This window comes from Cystoisospora suis (genome assembly GCF_002600585.1).
Source record: "Cystoisospora suis strain Wien I chromosome Unknown contig_954, whole genome shotgun sequence".
NCBI classification, from domain to species: Eukaryota; Apicomplexa; class Conoidasida; order Eucoccidiorida; family Sarcocystidae; genus Cystoisospora; species Cystoisospora suis.
Window position 1 is genome coordinate 22,434 of NW_027153755.1, and position 21,935 is coordinate 44,368.

Sequence of the window (21,935 nt, forward strand, 5' to 3'; positions counted from 1 at the left end):
GTTGCTGGGGTCGACACACACATTCGCCCTCTGTCCAAGTTCATCCGCGTCTTGTGTAAGGACGATTCAAATAGAGATGCGGAATGAAAAGACTAGAGAAAATATCAAGAGGGACAGAGTCGACTTTCAAGGGTATCTCCCCCCCTCTGTGTGTACTGCTTTGTGCTGTATATGTACGTACATCGCAAGAAGGTCCAAACAGAGAGCCTCTCTTTCACGTGGATCTACGCTACCTCCATTAAGGCGTTGAGAGAAGGTTCAAAATGCCAGCTACGCCATCCCCAACTAGACCGATTGAAGTCGAAAGAGAGACATACCCGTCTACATCTACACAGTGAACTTACCTATTCAACGGGGGAAGCTCATTCTCCGTCTACAAAGGTCGCAGCTTCCGTCTGGATTCAGGGATGCTCTGGTAACAGAATCGGTCGACTGTTTTTCAGTCTTTGGTTTCCTTACGCGAAAGAGCCTGTCTACTTTTTCCAGAATGAAGTCAGAAGGGTTATCTATTCTCCCCTCAGCGGCAGTCGAGCGAGAACCGAGGCTGTATGTCTGCTGTCCCGCGCTCGAGGCAGAGCCTGAACAGGACGCCTCTCACGTGTGATGCATATACATAAGCTCCGGCTGTGCAGTTCGTGGCACCCCATTCTATACTATATTTCCCTAGTGGACGCCTTTACTCCTGCGAAAGAGTACGCCCGCGTGCAGACGTATAAACAAGAGACCAGGCATCCTTCGAGAAAGGTGACTACGAGGCGCCGATTCTGTCTTGTCTGTGGAGTACATGTATACAGGTGTATGGCGTATGCATGAAAGACGTACGTGTAAACTTAGAATATCTGAAAAGGGGGAAAGAGATCCACCCTGTGAACAAGATAGCGTCCAGGTATCCTCACTCCAAAAGAAAGACTCCAACGCTTCTCCTTGCTGACCATTAGTAAGCTCAAGCATCCTAGCTATAACAGACACTAGTCGTCTGATACATGAAAGTGTTCACTGTTTTCATCCTTACACGGTAGAGAGAACACAGCATTCAAGGCGGTTCCCCTCAATCCGTAGTATCTGCAGTGGAGAAATCTCTGTCGAGGCAGCAAAAAATCTTGGAAACCTGAGCTTCGAGTCGTTGAAATGACATCGCCCGCTCGTCCTCTGCCGCACATGTGCGTATGTGTGTGTGACGTATCGTCGTACGTCGACTGGGTCATCAGGACGATGCGTCTCTAGCTAGCTGCTAACTACTAGCTAGCTATGTGACTTACTTGTTTTCAGGGACAGCGCAATCAGACTGAGCAGGAAACCGATAGAAAGAACGAATACTTCTCACTTGTCTCTCTGCAACATCAATGGACAGCCCGCTCAAACGAAGTCTACATGTGTATGTAAACATATACGGAACAATCTCCCTTTCCTCTGAGGGGGTTTCTGTCGAGAGAGAATTCCTGCTGAAGAAAGTAACAGTCCTTCTGACCAGCAACGGAACGGGAGAAGAAACAGTATTTTGGTAGAACCACTCTTGGTATTGCATTCATCTACAGCTACGGTGACAGTTGTGCTTGAATACAGGTTAACCTTTCACTTCCTCACGTAAACAACGCAAGAAGGGTGTCGATGACTTCCGCCTAAGAAAAGCTGCATACTAGTAGTAACGAAACCGCATCGAGACAATGAGACGACACAGGAAAAGAGATAAATCGAGATGATCTTCCACGATGACCTTCTACCACACATGTTACAGCCACCGGGTCTTCTCCACCTTTGTCGAAGCTATCGGAGTGAGATATTCCTCACCACAATTCATCGCAACACCGTATGGTGGGTCTCATGAACGAATTGAATGCGCAATGTAGGAGGGAAAAAGCCGGATTCTCCAGAGAAGAATCGACAAGAGGTAGCTGCAAGTACAAAGTTGAGAAAAGAAAAAGTGGAAGTTGTTCTTCAAAGATGACAGACATCTCTTCATCAGTTCTTTCTTCGTTCTTCTCCAACCTGGCATCATAAAGATGGGGACAGAGACTTCTGTCGCGATCGGTTTCTCCGTTTTTCCTTGAGGAATCGATTGTGAGCTCTTCCTTCCTGGCGCTCTCTCTCAGTCAGAAACCCGCCCGCCTATCAAAAGCAAATACTTGCCCTCTGCCTTTCTTTCTCTCTTCTCCCATTGAGTAGCATGTAGACCATCCACACCCACTACGGCGAGCACAAATAGACCTCCTCCATACGTCAAGCAACAACACACATCACGTACGATGTGGTGTGCATGTGACTTATGCAACGGTGGACGAGAGGGAGATAGTCGTCACATTGTCTTCCTCTGTTTCTTCATTGTCCCCCTTTTCTACCTGAATGCTGGATAAAAGAAAACCTTCAATCTTCCCTCCTTTTTCCATCCCGATAACCTCCTCGGGTTGACGTCTTCCCCTGTGTTTTTCACCACCATTGATCTCTATACACTCGACCCCGCGCCTTCATCTTCATTTCTCTCTACCTACATTGCTATCCACTGCCTATTTGTATAGAAAAAGACGATACACATAGCAGTCAATATCTATAAACTTCAATCTTCCCGATCTCAGCATGACTATCGGTAAATATACCTCCTCACTCTCTGCACCTATCTAGCGACGCGAACAATCCACCTGCAACCATCCAGCTATACTGGTCAAACCCCTCGGTACCAATCTGTCTATCTATCCCTCCGTAAGAGAGATACCGCCCCACGAGTCCCCCTCCCCGTCACACTTCTTGCCAGTCCTCCCTCTCGTCCATCTAGATTCTCATATGCTTTTCTTCCTCGCAACACGTAGCTTTCAACTTCCTATTGTTCCTCTATCCGTTCTTTTCCTTCGCTGGCCGCTTAGCGTATTCATCTTACTCCCTCTCCACTCTAATCTTTCCTCTCTACACTCCACCCGCCCTCCTCCCTTTCTCGTTAGTAACTAACTATGTCCACCTTTCTTGCCCCTTGTCCTATAGTTCTTCTTCTTTTCTCCTCCTTTTATCTTCTTCCGTTAGCCCATCTTCCTCTTGACTCTTCTTGTTCTCTTCTCCATCCATTTCAAGATCCTTACCATCATCATCTTCATCTAACCCCATAGGCATCTCTCCTCTTTCTCTATCCTTCTTTTCTTCTTCATCGTCTTCTTCTTCATATCCTGTACTCTCCATCGTATACGCACCGAACTTCCTTCTACCACTTCTCCACGATGTCTCACTCTCGTCTACCTCTCCCTTCTTTTCCCCCCCTCCACCTTCTTGTCCTTCCCCTCCCCGCGCCTTCTGCTGATGGAGGCGATCGCCGGCGTCATGCCTTTTGTGATGAGGAGATTTCTTCATAAGATGGAGAACTTTCTTTACGAAGTGTGGGTTCAACTTATGTTTCTCGAGGCCATAGAGTTGTCTTAAGAAATCAAAGACCCCTGCATGTTTTCTCCCTGTTGTCTTTCTACTGACAAATTCTAGAGGCTCAACTAAATCAAGGAAGTACCGAGCTCTCTCGGCTCCTGGGAACTTCTTCAGCGCTTCTAGCTTAAGATACCCAAATTCATAGAAGTACTGAATGCGCGAAAACCATTGTGTCAAGTGTCTTCGTGCTCGATCTAACTGCCTACCTTGGTCACTCCCTTGAGAACGTAAGTTGAGAAATTTGAAGGGGTAATCATCAATTCCATGCTCTTCGATGAAATCTTCAATCAATTCCACAGCTTCTAGAGTCTTAGGAGAAGAATAGTCTGCATGCAAGACATTCATTGTATTGGCTTGTTGTAATCTCTCCGTCAAAGTCACCATATTCGTGTAGTACCACAGTGTCAGACAGAAGGATGAGATGGAGATCAACAGAGGAAAGTTGATCGCGCCTCCACACCCCCAAGCAAAGTATTGTCGCCATGTTCCTGCCATCTTGTCTTCTGATTGAAAAAAAGAAGAGAAAGATGAAGAAAAAAGATCGACCAAAGAACTTCACGGCAGCACCAAAGGAGAGAAAGGATAGAGAGACTCATACAGAGAAGGGAAAGATCAGGGAGGGAAAGGGGAGAAGAAGACGGAGATGAGAGTAGAAAATAGAAAACGGAGAAACGTCTTCCCTCCGTTGAACAGAATAGAAAGAATCCCTCTACGAGCTACGTGTACGTGCGTACAGTAGACGGACCGACAAGAAGAGAAAGAAGCTTATGTCTCTCCAGAAGAGAAGAGATCCCCGGGAACTTCGGGAACTTCTCTTGCTTAGGTATTTCTCGTGTGCAGGCATGCAGAGTGCATATCTTGCACTACATGAATATATATATATACTATGTACACATATCTCTGTATTTACGGATGTACCGACGAAACAACAATAGTGAGCTGAGCATGTATGACGGCATAGCCGCATGCGCATGTACGGCGATGCATATTCAAAAGGTCTGATACCCTGCTGAGAACTGTCCAATCTGAGAGACAGTTCTCAGCACGCGTATTATCGCATATGAGCGTATACAACAGGGTGTCTTGGAAACAAAGAAAAGAAGGCTGAATGCTAACGAAGAGAGAGAGGCTCCTTTTCAGCTAACTGAGTTTGGTCCTTAGAGACAAGACGGGCAATCCCGTAGTTTGGTGGTCACTCCTCGGAGCTTCTCTTTTCTGAGAAGAATGATGGGAGAAGAAACAGAAAAAGATGAAATAGAGTCAAAACGGATGACCAACAAAAAGTGAGAGAAGGACCACGGCTGGAAAGGTTCCGGAAGTAGGCAAAATGGGGACGCTTGTAGTCCCGCTGAAGGATGCAGGAGAAGAACACGACTACGACTGGCGTCTTGTGCTGTTTTGAGCAAAGATTATCAGCTAGTGGACAAAAACTCAACAGCTACCCTGAAATGAAACCTAAATGGAGGAAAAGCAGTATTACGACTTGAGGATGCACGATACACCAGGTGGGACGTCTTGTATGACGTAGTGTACAGACACCACAGTCAACAGAAGACAAGCGAAAAGGCTGTAGGGTCGAAAAAGAACTCGAGTAGTGGATAATCTCGGAATCCGAGACTCAAAAATGCTCACGGAGACAGGGAGAGACAGAAGACCAGAAAAGGACAAGAACGTGTTGAAACGGATGACCAGCAAACTGAGAAAAAGGCCAATCTGAAAAGATCAGACACAGGCCAAGGCAGAAGACAGAACATGTACCAATGAAGACCTCTCGACCCTCTCCGACCAATGAACAGTCCAAGAACCTGACCCGAATTCACTACCAGGGGTGCTGCCTTGCGCCCCCAAGAGAGGTATGAACAGAATCGAAGGAGTTTCAGTACAACTCCTCTAAAGAGGGGACCTAAAAAAGGCACGTGAAGACAGAGGTCCTTGAGATTTCCAGGACAGCTACATAACAGGAGACAGAAATCCAAACTTCTGTGAACTGTACTTGTTACAGGGTGGTCTTTGCACAGTCTCTAAGTTCGCGAACAAGAACAGAATGACTCGTTACGGGAGAGAAAGGCCTAGAAGGGATTCTGAAAATCTGACCAACCACTTCTACGACTTCGTTCATAAAATGTGCGCAATGGGTCGAGAGACGAAACTACTATAGCTGCGTTATTACGCCCCTGCTCTCCCGACCAACCACCAAGATGTAAGCAGACGGGTTCGCGTGGCTGCCGGTGCCTGCCTAGCTCACTCCATCCTAGAGGAGGAAGGGGCTTGGTTGCGTCTGTCCCTTCTGATTCAAACCAACTAGATATTATTTTAGAACCGAAAAGAGAAAGGAAGGCAAAAGCAATGAAGGGAAGAGAGAAAAAAGAGAGACGAGTACTAGTCTGGAGGGGGCATGCAGAAAGGCGAGAGAAAAACGAGAGACGAAGAAAAAAGAACCTGGGAACCGGCGAAAAAGGTATTCCAAGCCTTGAATTTGAAAGTAAATCGAAAGCTTAAAGGACGGAAAGCAAACTCACTCGCAAACAGCGGAACCACAACGCAAAGAAGAACGGGAACCGGGTGAAGGAGATTCCTGTCCAGGAAGGCGGAGATCATTCAGACAGCACACACGGACCAGCTACGGCCTTCCTCAGACAGGATCATCCATTTTATCGAGTCTGTACTTACATCTAGAAGGTCCCCCGCAAACAGCTAGCCAGTGTAAGTAGCTAGCGGCCGATGCACAGGATTTCAATATGAGCTTTTTCTTCTCCCACAGACCAGCCCCAACACACAGAGGCGTCACCGATCCAGTCGATCTGCGTCCCAGTACGTGAACTTGGACTCTGAACCAGGAATTGACAGTGCGGAAAGACGGAGTAGCACTGATCCGGGCGCGGCAAAAAGCCAGGTTCTTTGTTCGGGGCGGGTTCGCATTCCTACAGCAGCTTCGAGCCCAAAAAAAAAATCCTCGCACTTCCTGTCACCAGTAAGTCAGAGACTGCTCTTTACAGTCTCCGGGTTGAAGGTCTCGGAGTCTGCGTTTTTGAGCAGAGCACTGAAGATTGAGTACTGAATAAAACGAACTCTCTCTAGTCTGAGTAAAGACAGAAAACAAACGCCTTTTCGCTCTTCTGCCACAGAAATCCGCGCGATGCCAACATCCTCTCCGTGCTCCCTTCCATTCAGGTTCTTTTCGTCGACATTTTCCGGAAGATCCTTGTCGAACCCTACCCTGCCTCGCTAAGGGACTCAATCAGATCGGCCATGACTACAGGTGAAAGTATTATAGCCTCCTATCTACAAGACGTGCGTACACTACATCAGCCATGATTCTCTCACGCACTAGAGTGACCAGAACTCTGATATTTCTGTCATCGGACCTCCGCTGCCTGTCGAACACAGCGCCCTCTCTCTAATATGGCCGAGAGCAAGCGCCTCTGTTCGGCCTCTGGAGAACCCGCGAATTCAAGACGTGGGGTACAGCGCACTTCACGATGCTCGGCCATTTATAGACCATAGCAGAGCGGCGATCAGGGCGGCCGAGCAACTGCAGCGTCGAGCCACTCCGGAGCCACCCAGCACAGTCCAGCTCGACTAGCAGACTGGCCGCACCGTTGAAATCAACTCTCTGCCCTTGAAGATCGTCGGGCGTGTAACGCCTCCGTCGTAGTGTCGTCCACCACAGTCAAAATACCTGCTGCGTTCCGACTCTCCGTACGCTCTACATACACGTATTTGCGGACACAGGAGCACAACCTCCTAAAGTGGCTCCTTACTTCTGCTTCTTCCTGGCTGCACTTCTCTTCAAGCTACACAGTCACGTGAGCGACTCAATGCATCCTCTTTCTAACGGGATGAGGAAGCGAGTACAAAAAACAACACCTTCATTTCAAGGTTCTTTTCCAAGGAAAAGCAAAAAGAGAGAAAAATGCCGCCAACCCAACAACTGAGTGAGGGAGAGTGCTCCTGACACTACATACGATCATCTCCTTTTTCCCGCTCAAATGAACTCGAAACAGAACGAAAACGTTGTTTGCTTCTCTTGCGTCCCTGTTGCTTCGTCACCGGGTAACGCAACACTACATACGTGTGCGTTAAGTGACACGCCACTGCTAGTGTTACACACCATACACAGAAGAAGCCTGGGGACCCATCAATCAAGAAACCGAATACACTTCCCGTCGCTCGCCTTCTCTCTTCTTCATTGTACAAGGAGAGGAGGGTAACTTCGGTCTCGAATTTGTTCCCTAACTGCAACGAAGCAGAGTTTCGAAATCAGAGATCGACTACCTCTTTCCTTCCTTTCTCTCCCTCCCTCTCACCGTCGTTGGACTGTCACTGACTTATCTCTTCTTCCCCTCTCTCTTCTTGACAGAGACTTCTCTATCTCGATCAGCAGTTGTGAATTAAGGACTAATACTGGAAACCTGCGACAGCCTTCAAAATAAACACTCCGTGAAGGAGTTTTTCACTTTCCTCCTCTACCCTCCCCGGAGATCATCAACTCTTGTATCAGGTTGCTGCTACCTCCTAGTGATATAATGCTGTGTATTTACACATAGGTGAACTTACGTATGCCTCTTTCTCTATGCATATACGTATGTATACGAATACTTGATTGATATGATGGAGAAAAAAGGTAAGCAACAACTGTTGGACAACGTTGTCCGTTACTGATTTCATGGGAAACTTGTTTAGCTAACAAGAAGTTTAGCGAAGTTGGCATATTGAATTCTCCCAGAGTTTCCTGGATCTGCGTCTTTGAGCATCTGATTGACTTCCTCATCTGTAAGAAGTTCACCAAGGGCCTTCATGACCTGTCCTAGTTCATCTGAGGAGATCGTGCCGTCGTTATTCCGATCAAAGACTTTGAAAGCTTTCACGAGTTCGGCTTCCGGGTTATATGAGGAAAGTTTCTGTGTCATCCATGCTTCAAAATCCTTCCACTGCATACTCTGACGAAAAAGAAAAAAACACACCGCAGCAACGTGCCTGCAGGATCAGACACTCCAATGCAAATACAGAAATGCAAAAACGATCTATCGTCTGTTCCACCACTACATGCATGCAACATATCTGACCTGCATGTAACAACCTCCACTAGATCAGTGGGCATACACACATGCCTTCCGGAAAGACACCTCTCGGACAAAAAACTACGGATCTCTCCGGTCGAGTGAATTTGGAGAAAAGGGAGGGAGAGACGGCGGAAGAAGGAAAGCACGGACAGAGCACAAACGAAGAAACAGAGATGAAAAACGTTCGCTCACTCCTATAGACGCATCTGCACCTGTTTCTCCCTCTCTCTCCTCCTCCTCGTATGCCGACTGTTTAGGCCTACCGTAGGAAGGTGACTGATCTCGTCTGGTGTGGGCATGATACCACAGGATCGAATAACAAGAGGAATTTCCGGCCCAGAGATCACTCCATCTCCATCCTTATCGAAGATCGCAAAAGCTTCGCGGATACGGCTCGGCGACGTTGCCATGGTAACAAAGACAGGGGGAATGAGATGGTCAGGTAGACGAAGTAAAAGAAAAGATCTCTGTACAACAATGAAGAGAAAAACGATACTCGTCTTTTGCTGCTCTTTGTAAGAACACAACATGGAAAGACATACGAAACAAAGAAGCAAAGAAAGTATAGCTGGGTCAGTAAAACATGAGGCCAGTGTAACCACGAAATTTAAGACGACAGAACGCATATTTAGACAGGTGCAGCAGTAGACCGAAAAAGAGTATGGCAGAGATACGAACTAAAAAGGTTCTTTGAATGTGCGAACGTGGAACAACACACCGCCGCCGTCAGACAAGGCGCTGAGCTAGATCGTGACTAGTCTAGGTACATGGACAGATGCATAACACAACAACACTAGCTTCGAACAGAAAGAAAGATAAGTAAATACCACGGAGTAATCTCGGGTGAGAGAGAAAGACGTCACGCACGACAGGGAGTTTCCACATCGGAAAATGGGCGGTACCCGCCGCCCATTTTCCTCACTGACTGCCATCTGTAGAACCATAACAATCTAACTTGACTAGTGGCACCGAGGCCGAGAGCAGAGATAGTAAAGAAAAGCTTACACGGAAATAACAGGGACGCGCACACAAATCTCAAGTCAGCATAAAAATCATTGCCAGTACAATGTATATGAAAAAAACTAAAGACCCAGGACTTGTCTTGCCCGTCAGACACCGATGAGATCGGTTCGCCGCGCAACATCGGAACATGGAGAACCTTTATACGGAACAGCATAGAAGGGTGCAGAATTTAGTTGGCATTTTCACAGAAAGCAAAAAGACACTTTCCAGAAGGTGGAAAAATACGAAACGTCATCTCTCAAGGAGCTGTGGTGTTTGAACTACTACTTGGAAAAACAGAAATGACGCCGTGAGTGTCCAGATGCGAAAAGGAGACACGCAAGGTTGGGAATCTTTCTAGAAATCCCACTCAGGGCGGGGATTCTTCGCGTCGAGGTGAAAACGGCGAAACGAAGAGAGGGAAACAGCAGGGCGGTACCTACGCGCGGTAGTGAAAGTCCCTACAGTTTTGGGAATGAGCTGACTGACTGACCTTTACCGCTATGGCTACAGAACTTCCAGCTGTGTACAGTGGAGAGCGAGGCAATGAAAAAAAACCCACGACGGAGAGAAGAGAAAGAAACTGCGCAAAAGAAAGTAAAGAAGAAAAAACAGGGTGGCGGGACACGACGTTGACCGTGAAATGCTGACCTAGCGGCAACCGAGCCAGTTTCTTTTCCGGAGAAAGCATTGACGAGTTTCCTGGGATCTATTTGCGATTGTCGTCAACGGCTTCTCTCACTCCACTTGTAACCGGGGTTTGACAGCCCACGTGCTATGATGAGGATGAGGGTGTGACGAAGAGAGATCATCTGCTTGCAGCTTTCTAGTCATCTTTTCGCACATCATCATCACCCGCGACTACGCGCACAGAACAAGGGAAGAACTCTGTTTCTCCTTTCTACAACCTGGAGTGACCGTGTTTGCAACATCACAGGGAGGGGTGGAAGTAACCTTCCGGCAGTCGCTTGGAGAAAAAGAGGCCATCATCTTGGAAGCTGCCTGCTTAAGATGACGGGTTTCATTGGAGGGCAATGATGCCGCAGGGTCAGTTGTCATTGCCTTAGCACGTTCTCGGCCTTATGCTAAATCGGTGTCACGGAAGGGACGAAGCGCTGCTGACCCACTCGGCTCGGTAGCGGTCACCGAGCACCACACATATTTTGGTAGCTTGTCGTCAGTTTTCGTGGTCGGGAGATGAGGACCCACCACCCCCCTACTTTAGCGGGGATGATGGACAGCGTATCGTGATGACGACTAACCACAAGTACAGATTGTTGTAGTCTGACTGAGGGACGCCGCCGTACCTGCGATGCGGAACCGAGCAGCAGGTCAGCTCTCGAAATACCATTCAGAGCTGTTCCCTACGATGAACGCAGGCGGAGACGAGGGGGGCAGGCGCTCGTAAGCGACTTCCGGGGATTGCGAACAGCTCTAGCGTTGCTAGGTTACAAGCATGCTGGGAAACGCGGGCAGTATCAAATTGAACAGGAGAAAAGTCAACCAACCAGCACAGGAAGGCTACACTGCTGCGTGCTCCCTTTTTAGAGTCTTAGCTTTTGTCACACTCCGACATACTTGGACGGTCCGTCACCCTAACTAATGGCCAAGCGAAAAAGCAGAGGGTTCCCTGGCGGGTAGAATTAGGTGTCCCCCCGCGAATCAGTGAAGCGAGCCAGAGTGTACATAGACCCCACCTCTCTGCCCGGGAACTCTAGTTCACTCATCTCAGCAGGTAGATTATGGGACATTTTCTCCTCGCCTCTTCTGTTGCAGTATTCCAGAAAGGCCTCCATTTGAATTTTTGTCACGTAGTTGTTTTCCTGCGGTCCTGGCGAAACTTTTAGTTTTAACGCCCTCACATTCGAAACAGCCGTTTCCTTTCAGAAGTCGTTGACGCAGAAGCGGTCTCGTGCCAAGAGATGCCGTGCTGCGCGTTGTTCTTTCCAAGATCTGGTATCGGGGTCCCTCGCGTCCCTTTGTCCAACCAGTCTTAGTTTTTTGCTGCATTTGTCCGGTTTTACGGGTTAGCGGTTTGCAGCGTTAGATTCTCGAGTGACAACCCAGAGTCACTGCGTGCATGCATGTTTGTATCGTCGAAAGGCGCGATCGATCTAGCCCCCTCCTCCACGTCCGGGCCGATCGATTTCCTAGCTCATATGTTATCTCGTATTTGTCGCCAGCAGCCACTTTCAGCTTCCCTTGCCACGTGTCCTCCCCGTACTCTTCTTTTCATCATCTACATGTCTTCGCCTCTGGAGTGGCTGCCCCGGGCATTCGCACGTTTTCCGATCTGTATCCAAATGCTTCGGTTCGTGCAACATAGAGAACGCTGAAGAGATAGCTGTGTCGTGAGGCAAGTAAATAGTGAGGAGGAGAGTTGCCTTCTGTTCAGCAGTGGAAGAGGATCTCCGCGGCGCGGCCACCATGACGCATCCTCCTATCGTTGTCCCTGCAACACTACTCTGGTATGCCCCTCATTCTTCTCGTCATCTCTCGTTAGGAAGATCATCTGTTTGCTCCGCGTGTTGCCCGTCCCTTCAGCGTCATCGTAAAGGCCGGAGAAGCCGTTTTTCGCTATCATCCACCTCTCCCTCGCCGCCTCTCCGGTCTTCTTTTTCAGTTTTCTCTTCTCAACGATTTGCGTCTTCCTCGCCAGCAGCAGAGAGCTCACCATTCCAGCTGTGTTCGTCTTCACGTGGCCCCCCTGTATCTCCGTACTCTTGTTTGTTCTCCTTGAGTAGGAGGAGACAACCTCGTTCTTCCTTCCCTACTATGAGATCACCTACTCTTCCTCATCGTCCCTGCTCCGAAAACACACTCTCCCTTCTAAAGAAAAAGAAGAAATGTGTAGCATTTTCACAGCCGGCACTGAGTCGCATTTCTATCTCTTGCTATCATTCACATGATCAACCTAACAATGACTTCTTTCCTTCATTTCATCCAATAAGGACGCCAGATATCTGTCGGTGTCTCCGCTTCCCGAGCCTTTGTTCTTCCCGTTCGTTTTCTTCTTCTCCACTCCCTGAAGCAGCCACGAATCAGTGCTCTTCTCTCCATCAGCAACCCTCTCAAAACGCCCAAGAGGACCTCACCCTCCACCAGGGAACCTCGGCTCCTCTTTCGCATGAAAACAATCCGCGCCCAGCGCAGGAAGAACGTCTCCCTTCTTCTTCGTCTTTTTCTGCTTCTGTAGCTTCTTCACTTTCTTTTTTCTCTAGTAAGTTCCGGGCAGGTTCCCTCCTTGCAACTGAGGCGGGGCGAGGTCAGTCGAAGAGGAACGGTGGTGATATCTTTTCGTCAGCATGGAGAGCTCTAGAGAGAAGACAGATTGAAAGGTAAGAAGAGTCGAGAACATTCGTTAGGGCCACACGTCGATTATCGCCGCCACGCGTAGCTGTATCTTGCCCGAGGCCGGACTTAATTATCACGGACAGTCCTCCCATTCTCTTGAGGACGTATATTGCATCTTTTTCCCGTCTCCTAGGCTCTTATCGAAGCACACGTTTGTCTCTCCGTGGAGACGAATACTAGGCTATATATGGTTCATACAAAAAGAAATCTTGGAGAAGAGGAGAAGGAAAAAAAAAAGAGACTTGTTTTTGTATGGCTTGTTTATCTCCTCGTATACAATCGGACATTTCCCTCCTTTCCAGCCCCTTGTTGCCCACATGGTGAGAACGATAGTGACCATGTTGTGAGCACGACAGCCAGATGAGGAGTTGTAGACTTGCGGTTGAGGAAGTGTATGCGGACCTCTGTAATAGAGACAAGAGACAGACGGCAGTTCAAGCTGGTACTCTGCGCGCAGGCATATAAAATCCGAATGTGAAAATAGAGCAGACTGCAAGCGAGGAGGTATGTTGTCTCTGATGGAAACAGATCTATGACCCTGTCAAGTCTGAGGTCCATCTCTGAGGAGAACATTTTCAGATGAGTAGCTCGGGAGAAAGTGGATCGTCCGTCGATCATATGATATAAGGCTGTAGATGCGTAACGATTTCTCTCTTCTTTTCTTTGTCTGTGGTGATGGGGTTGCTTGTTTCGAAACCGTCGATTCTGACGATCATGGCTGTATCATCGGTCTACTTCGACCAGCCGGCTTCCCAAGTATATTTTCAATGATGATCTCTCCGAGGAAGTTTTCTTGGGAATGGAAGTGACGAAAAGTCCTCTCTCTCAAGCAACGCGAGAAAGTCTCCTTGCACAAAGGCAGTCGATTGATGCAAGATTGGAGGTAACGGGGGACAACAGATACAACGGTCACCTAATCACCCGAGGTGGAGTGATTCCTCCGAGCCACTCGTCACCAACATACAGTGTCTACACAGCTACGCCAGCGTGAAGGAGTGATTGGTATATCAGATTCAGTCGCGTGTACGAAGCCGATACGTTCATGTATAAGTTCTTTCGTGTGTATGGTACTCGGCCAGTTCGTGAAGGAACGACGAAGAATGGATTCCATGGCTTCATCCATAGCCTTCATTTGCAGTCCTTCCGTTCTTCTTTTCTCTTTTCTCTTCTTGTCAAAAATGGAGTTCTTGCGTGTGTCCCGCGTACTTCCCTTCGGCCTTCCTTGTTTTTCCTTTCTTTTCCTTCTTCATAGCCTTATATGTGTACATATGAATGTCTACGTATATACGGCTCCGTTATAGCCGAGGAACTTACACCATAATGGTGTTGTTTTTCTAGGTGGACATCAGAGAGGAGAAGGTACCCAGGTGACTGTTTACTTGGCTGCGAGAACAATGTGGCAGTGCAAACCCCCAATTTTATGGCCGTCAAGTTTCTAGTTTCGCTCCCGATCTCTGGATGCCGGCACCGGAGTGATAGGAAGGCCATCAGCTGGACTGTGCAGAACACACTTGGCGAGTGTTACGCAATGGCTGAAGTGAATCTATACCATACGATTTTCGTAGATTTTTGGACTGCGTCCGGTCGTGTTAGGGAGGGAATGTCGCTAGGCATGAAGAGCTCAAGCGTGATGCTATCTGCCGGTCGCTCCGAATAGACAGATCAGTACATGTCTTTTTTTTTTGACTGAGCCGAGAGAATGCTTGGCTCAGATGTTCTTCTTTCCTCTCTTGGTGTCTCCAGGCTTTTGCGGGTGGAGTTGATCCTTTTGCTTTGGTTCGTGATGATATAGATTCGCTTGAGTTTAGTCTTCTCTCTGCAGGTAAGAAATAATAGCAGTTCCCGCCTCCGTATTTCTCCTTACGGTGTTCGTTTGACGTTTCTTCTTTCCGTGAGGGCTGACCTGACGTGGAATTTCTCTTTCGCCGTCACAAACATGCACTACGCGTACGCGCTGATATACTTCTCACCCATATGACTGCGTAGCTCTAGGTCGCTGTGCATATTCGAACCTGAGACACGGTGGGGCAAGAGAATGTATCCAAGCAGCTGTTACATGCTGCTCTCCATCCGTACGACCGCCTCGCTTTCTCTCTCTGTACGTTCGTGTATACTCTCGCTTGTGAGAAGTATTGTAAGTACTCAGCAGCATCTACAGGAGGAAATGGCCTTGGTTTTGGTGTATGTGATCTCTTTTGCACCGTTGCGTGTGGCGGCGCGATCTCGACGCAAGAGTGCTGTCATGTCGTTTTTGAGAGTGTTGGGGGCGGGGAGGAATTGGAGTCGGTTTTGTTCACTTCGTATCGCAGACAGCTCACTGTCGATTCTTGAACATCGATCCTGGCAGAGTGTTTATTTGCTTCAGTTCACTGAGTTTCCGCGGTTGTCTTGGTGCTCTTTTCCTCGTTTGTGATCTGTCGTGCCTTTCTCCTGCGATACCAGCGATATGGTCATTCTCTTGTTGTTTCAACGCACCCGCAAGTTCCCTGTATGGTGTTGTGAACGAAGGTCAGTGTTCATATATGCCTATATCCGTACAGGTGCATGCTGTCAGGCAATATATCATCTGTGCGTCGAGTCAGTGGTGGTATGGTAAGTCAGGCGTCTGTCCTAAATGAAAAGTGTATGACCGTACATCTGCTGTTGACTGAGCAATGGCACTAACCTGTTTGACTCTCCGGGGCCTGTACGAACAACAAGTACCTCTTCTTTCTCCGTCTAGCGCAAGGTGCGGATGTGTTTACTTGTCCCCTTCCGTCTTCTTGTAGTCAAGACAGTGTACCCTGACGTTTCGCCGGTCTCTAAGTACCTTCTGACCGTTCCGGGGAAGCGTTTTCGTCCCGTTCTCCTTCTCCTCCTTCGCCGTGCTCTCCTCGGGTTCAAGGAAATCCCGTCATCCCAGTTGAGCCAAGAGACAAGTCACTCGTTCTTAAGTAAGAAGTTGAATGGAGGCACACGACGAGGAAATTGTGAGCAGCGCACCCCAGCCGCCTATCTTTCTCAATATAGCGCGGCTGGTGACGCGGTCTTCGAGGAACCTGATGTAGAAGGAGGAGGGATCGAGCTTTGCATTGTTCAGGTTGCTGAGCTCATCCATACAGCAAGGTGCGTTTGTTTTGTTTGGTCTGTCGACGTCATGATAGCGGCGGTTTGCCTGTGTATGTACACCTGTGGACGTATGGTTGTCGCGATGTGTATTCCCCGGAGTTTCAAGACCAGGGGCATCCGAGACAATTCGTGAACCGTTTCTTAGACAGAGAGAGACATGTAGATTGTCTTCTTCTCATCAATGCAATTAGGGATGGAACATGCACACTTTCAGAGGTACAAATACTTTCACATTTCCAGCGCACCCAAGCGTTGCGGCATGTGGACAGCCGAACTGAGTTGCATATGTGGTTTTGTGACGTGCGTCCCTCCTCTCTGCGCTGCTTCTCTCAGTGTGTCCGCGTCAGTCACTCTGCGTGTCCCTTGCCATGTCTGTCCCTTTGGTTGTGTCGGTCCCTTCCTGTCTTTGTCTCTCTCCCTCTATCTCCCTGTTTGTCTCTACCTCTCCCTCTCTGTCCCCTGTATTTCTTGAGCTACGTGGCTACACCAGTCTCGTCATAACCAGTTGGCGTGAGGCACTTATATTAATGGGTAGCTGAGATCAACGAGTGACCCTCCGCCGTACCCGGTGTGCAGACAGGAGCACGACGAACAGAATATCTCTGCGTATGAAGATGGGAAGAGACCACAGGCTGCACACCGCAAGGGGCGTGTAGTTCTTTGTTTAGACTTGTCTTCTCACTCGCTATTCTTCTTCAGCATGATGCATGATGATGTTATTGATGGTGCTGATGTACGGAGAGGACAGACAACCGCTCATCGTCATTTTGGAAACAAAAAAGCCATACTTGGCGGAGACTTTCTTCTTAGTCGAGGGTCAGGTCCCATGACACTGCACTTCTCTCGTCTCGTTCTTTGCCTTCGCTTCTCAAAAACGGATACGCTTTTGCTCCCGAGAGTCAACTGAAGGCATGTATAGCAACTTCAGGGAAAGGATGAGGCTTTTAGACATCATGTGCCTCGCATTTCAAAGGGGATGGGAGATGAAAAACAACACCCGCACAGAGATTCACGTAGTCTAACTATGAAGGCAGAGGGTGTCTATTAGGGTGATAACCAGCACTAAGCATTGTGTCTTTTCAGTATTCTGAAGAAACTAAGGAAAGAGGGAAAAAGAGAGGGCTCGCGTTCTCCATTCGCTACAGTTTCTCTTTCTTGATTTTCAAACTCCTTATCTGGAAGTGTTTTTCCCTTCGTTTTGGTTGTTGTGCACGAGTAGGGCTCTACTTCTTTGTCCGTACAGCGACACCCCTTCATCATCCGGGACGAAAAAACCAACGTTTACAGGAACAGCAGCTACTTTTATGTAGATGTCTGTTGAAGTATGTGTACACGAGTGCGTAACTGTGGAGAATCCTAGCTTTCCAAGAAGTCTTATATGTAGGGAACTCGTTAATTCAAGGGGGGATACCGTCGGGATTTCCGCATACGGGACTAAGTCAGAGCTGAGCTTTTCAGAGGGATAAATGGTTTGCTTATTTCTGTGATAACGACATGAGATACTGGAAAGAGACGTTGTAGCTAACTCTCTCTCATTCTCGTTTGTGGCCTCCAGTCCGGGGTGTATACACTACTGAGGTATTCTTTGTTCAAGACGCCTAACCCTGATTTCGCTTGAGTTCTATTTCTTCTCTCTTCGTACAGGGGCGGTATTGTCGCCACACTTGGGTCTCCGGAGGTCATGTTAAGAATCGCAAATGTCGTTGAAAGTCTTGTCAAGGGAGAAATCATTCAAGCGTTGAGTGATGTTAAAGACCTAGGTAGGTTTTTTTCCGTCATACGTGGTTCTCTCCTCCCATTTCTTTTTTCTTCTCTTCGCTTGAGTGCTGCTGTGGGTACTCTCCTTCTTTTGTGTCTGAGTGAAGCAAATAGCTTTCTACGTTTGCAGGGGACAAGTATCAACTCCATCAAGGTCGCCTGCTGGGGGCCTAAGTCCTCGTCGTTATCATGTTGGTGTGGCTTCTGAGTTTAAATCAATATGCCGACTGCTTGAAGATTCCGGAGGAAAATCGTGAGGAAAAGGGTCATCATGTATGAGGAGATAAAACAGTTAACGCGGCAGTATGAGATGGCGTGAAGGAAAAGTGCAGTCCAGCTTACAAAAGAACAGGTAGAAGCGCGCACACACGGTGGATGTATGTTTATATATACATATATGTATATCGCTTGAAACAAGAGATCTAGAAACTGAGCGCGAAGAATATAAGCTGAGACCTTGTAGATCCGCCTATCTATCTATATACTTTGCAACGTCGATGGGCGTGTCCGCTCTACGTCTCTATGTCTGTCGTTAGAAAAACCAGTTGTTACAGGCTGCTTCCCTCTGTGTGAATTTGGCTACAAGCACATATCCGTAGCCATGTAACTCACCTACCGAAGATAATTTCTCTTCTATTTGGATGAATCGTCAGTGGTGTCAGCTTCGTATGAGAACCAAAGAGCATTTTTCACCTCTACGTGCCTAGTCCTGTGTCTGAGCGGTCGACTTCCTCAAGTGCAAGCGTCATCTTGCTTTTTTCTCTCTTCCGCTCTCCTAAAAACCCCTCGCCCCTCTCCTTCGCCTCCCTTCCTCTCATCCTCCTTCTTCTTGTCCTTGTTTCCCCCCCTCCGGCCACCCCTTCTCATCTCCTCTTTCGCGGGTGCGCCCAGGTTTGTCCCGACTTCGACTAAACCCATTGTTCCCTTCGCAATGGTTTTTTTTTTTCTCTTTTCGTGTGCTGCTTTCTCTTCTTCGATCTAACCATACTCCCCTTGTTCGGCATACGCGGACGCAGAAGGAGCACTACGTACGTACCTTACGAAGACATACCACAAGACAGCGGCTTTGATTGCAGAAAGCTGTGCTTCTTTAGCTATTCTCGGTAAGCAAACCAGAAGACATTTTCTGCATGTTGTCTTCTCTACCCGTCGGCGCAAAAGAAGTGGACGAAACTGGTCTTTTCTTCTCTTATTTCTTCATGGATACGGGAGGGGCCTGACGGCTGTAGTTAGTTTTTCTTGGTCATTTCAAGGGCGCAGTTCATCTCGCTCATTGAAACAAGTTCTTAGTCATAGAGGTACCAGCCAGCTCTTTCTTTTTTCTCGAGAAGAAATCACACCAACCAGTGCACATGCATGTATACATTCGATGTTGTAAAGGTTATCTAAGAGTGGTGTTTCTACTTAGTACGTTGCGTTGTTGCGTTTGATGTCTGATGCTAAGAACATGCGCCTACATATATGTACGTGTCCTGGGCACTTGCCTGTGTAGGAGGGCGAACACATAGGTGTGATGTTTTAGCGGGCGTGGAAGCATTCTCGAGTGATGAATGTGTAATGCACAGCATCTCATACCTTTCTATAGAGATGAGACACAGCGCCGGCTGCATGTAATTCCAGAATCGGACTGTGGAGATCGTGTCTCGAGCTACTGTAAGTCCTACCTTCTCTGTACATATACATACGCACTCTGCGCGGGGTGACGTCATAGTCCAAAGAACATAGTGACAGTTGAGGTCGAAGGTACTAGTTGCGTATCCGTTTCGGACCGGCTCACTCTAACTATGTGTGCCAAGGATGCACTCCTCCCTCGTCATCTCCTTTGTCCTTCCCGTTCTTTGAGGATGCTGGAGATGTACAGATAAACCTGTGCTCTCTACTCGTGATGCTTTGTTTCTTCAGCAAAACTTCCCTCTCGTTGGGTTCAATGGAGCCTTGAATTCGGGACATGTGTAGGCATGGCATTTCAAATCTATGATGACGAACTGGATTTTACAGCATCTACAGCAAGTCTCGGAAAACCCGCTCTGAATGATTTGCGCTCGGTAAGTACGTACAAATGGTGCTTTTGACAAAGATGAGCTAGCTACATTCAGAAACTGTGGTACCTCTCAGGGACCAGAAGACACTCAGCCTCTTCTTCTCCTTTGCCTTAGTCAGTAAGGGACACTACAGCGGTGCTTGATAGAGAGATACGACGGTGATATTTCCTCAGCTTCGTTCCTGCAGCAGTCAGGCGCAGATTCCTACACCCTACCGAGGTCTCCTATAGGAGACCTCGGTAGGGTGTAGGAATCTGCGCGTACGGCATGTACTTCCTATGGTGGAAGCTCACTGAGTTGCGGACAGGTGATTTTATCCGTAGTGCGCTATGGCACGCGCGTAATCGATGCGGTGATAGCACGCTTCAGGCGACAGCTAAACGAGTACGCCTGATCGATACATCGTACCTATGCGTATATGTGCAGTTCTCTCAATGTATGTGAGTTGATCGATTATTCCAGGCGTGTCTGAACTGACTAGTGGTGACAGGAACGGGTCAAGCCTACCGGGGGTTTTCGCGTATCTTCGTACAGCCTAGGGGCAACTCCAACAATCCGCGGATTCCACTCAGTGTGCCTGTGACATTGCGTGCGTGAGACAACGTGAACCCTTCTTCCACCCAAACTTGTATAAACTCACTTCCGTCTGCTGGAAGACGTACAGCGCGGGGAATGCGTGCGCACATATCTGCGTGGTTGTCATGATTGATTGTGCATGGAGCCTAAAGAACTCGCAAGAACAAAGTATGGTACATAGGTAGAAGACGGAGATTAAGTGTAGACAAAAGACAGACAGCTTTCGCAAACGGCCCTGTTAGCCCATCTGCTGTTTCTGTGTCTGCAGGGTATCGTCACGGCTCCTCTGTTATTAGCAGCCTTAGAAGCTCAGGGAAAGCAGTTCTGCGGAGCCAGCGAGCTGCGGGCTATCATTGAGCGAAGAGCAGGCAAACAGGGAGATGTAGAAAAGGCACTTGCATCAGTTTTCGCTGGCAGCGCCATGCCCCGAGCTCAGCTGCTCACTCGGCTTTATGTACGCCGAGCGCTGGAGCTCCTTGATGAGCTTGCAGCTGCCACAGCCGAAAAGGCGGCGGCAGAAAACGCCCTTGTTGAACTATCCCACCGGGTGAACAATAGCGCCAGCTTCACTACTCAGGAGATTCCTTTGATGTGCCGGGGCCTTGCGGCCCTCCTTCAGGCGACTCTTTCCCGACGTGCGGGATAACCGACTTAGGGAAGTCATCGAGTGTATTTGAACGTACTTTTGTATAATCGTCTCTATTGAAGTACCCTTTTCCTTGTCTGCATGTTGTTCTTCCAACCTGCCAATTTATTCGAACCACGCATTGGCGGATCACTGAGTGGTTTTCCTATCTTTTCAGTAGTCCTCGAACGTGAGGAGAGACTTAGGGGTGTGTAACACTTCTGACGGTCTGAGTGCTACCAGAAGTGTTGGGTGCGCAGCGTAGCGACACTGCCAACGCGTGAGCCTCCTGAGAGAAATTGGTTTCGAAGTATCATTTTGTCGAACACGTCTACACGTTTGGCTCTCAGCGACGTTGCAACCTAGCCGCTTTGAGAGACCGTGTTTTCCGACAGTTGGCGTGCGACGTTACGTCACGATGTCAGGGAGTCTGCGTGTGCATCGGAGCGTAAACTAGAGCGTGTGTCAAGAGCATGGCCTCCCGCCTTCTACCCCGCTCTGACTAAACATTGTGGGCGCGCTTCTGTTTTCTGCCTGCGAATTTGACACTCTTCCAATACTGTTCTAGGATGAGTGCCTAGATGTACACCCTGGGTCACGGTGTCGCTGCCTCTACAGCATGCGGGAGACGGGCTTCCATCACGACCTCCAAGTTTCCTCGTATCGCAAGATATCGCCAGAGGCAGCAAGTCCACCTATCAAAACGAAAAAAAAAGAACTCGACTGCCTTCTCAGTGCGAGTGCGCTGGGATGTCCCCTGTGCAAAGCCGCTGTCACGGAAGTTCTACCTGAGAAACGAACTTGCTGCCTAACGCTATAATGACCTATCCTGGTATTACCACTCGTTGGAGAGAGTCGCGGTTCTCCGCACGTCTCACCTCGTACCGTTCTGACTGCCGAGCGCACCCACCAACGAGGACAACGCGTGGGGCGGCCAGGCGATCTCTGTCCATCCGCCACCTTCGCTTTCGTGTTACGTGGTTCTACAGAAATCTGAGAAAAAACTGC

The 21,935-nt window shown here is 48.5% G+C and overlaps 2 protein-coding genes across 2 annotated transcripts; one reads left to right on the top strand and one right to left on the bottom strand.

The window, feature by feature from the left end:
- Positions 1–1,387: 1,387 nt before the first annotated feature.
- CSUI_002265 (calmodulin) lies at positions 1,388–10,369 on the bottom strand. The gene is made up of 3 exons (XM_068062467.1): positions 8,726–10,369; positions 3,606–8,339; positions 1,388–1,892 (listed from the first exon to the last, which is right to left on the bottom strand). The coding sequence occupies exons 1-2, from the start codon at positions 9,086–9,088 to the stop codon at positions 8,079–8,081; spliced, it is 624 nt and encodes a 207-aa protein (XP_067925554.1). The 5' UTR covers positions 9,089–10,369; the 3' UTR covers positions 1,388–1,892; positions 3,606–8,078.
- Positions 10,370–11,018: 649 nt separating this feature from the next.
- CSUI_002266 (polyprenyl synthetase superfamily protein) lies at positions 11,019–21,411 on the top strand. Its single transcript, XM_068062468.1, has 9 exons — positions 11,019–12,802; positions 13,563–13,701; positions 14,562–14,640; positions 15,587–15,923; positions 16,626–16,742; positions 17,571–17,686; positions 18,701–18,787; positions 19,587–19,729; positions 20,571–21,411. Exons 1-9 carry the CDS (start codon positions 11,892–11,894, stop codon positions 20,946–20,948), a joined length of 2,307 nt encoding a protein of 768 aa, XP_067925555.1. The 5' UTR covers positions 11,019–11,891; the 3' UTR covers positions 20,949–21,411.
- The last annotated feature ends 524 nt before the right edge of the window (positions 21,412–21,935 follow it).

Coding starts and splice junctions, on each gene's coding strand:
- CSUI_002265 (XM_068062467.1), bottom strand. CDS start 9,088: ATGCGTTCTGTCGTCTTAAATTTCGTGGTTACACTGGCCTCATGTTTT. Junction 8,340..8,725: donor AGATCAGTCACCTTCCTACG/GTAGGCCTAAAC, acceptor CTTTTTCGTCAG/AGTATGCAGTGGAAGGATTT.
- CSUI_002266 (XM_068062468.1), top strand. CDS start 11,892: ATGACGCATCCTCCTATCGTTGTCCCTGCAACACTACTCTGGTATGCC. Junction 16,743..17,570: donor GACTTTCTTCTTAGTCGAGG/GTCAGGTCCCAT, acceptor CTCTTCGTACAG/GGGCGGTATTGTCGCCACAC. Junction 19,730..20,570: donor CTCTGAATGATTTGCGCTCG/GTAAGTACGTAC, acceptor CTGTGTCTGCAG/GGTATCGTCACGGCTCCTCT.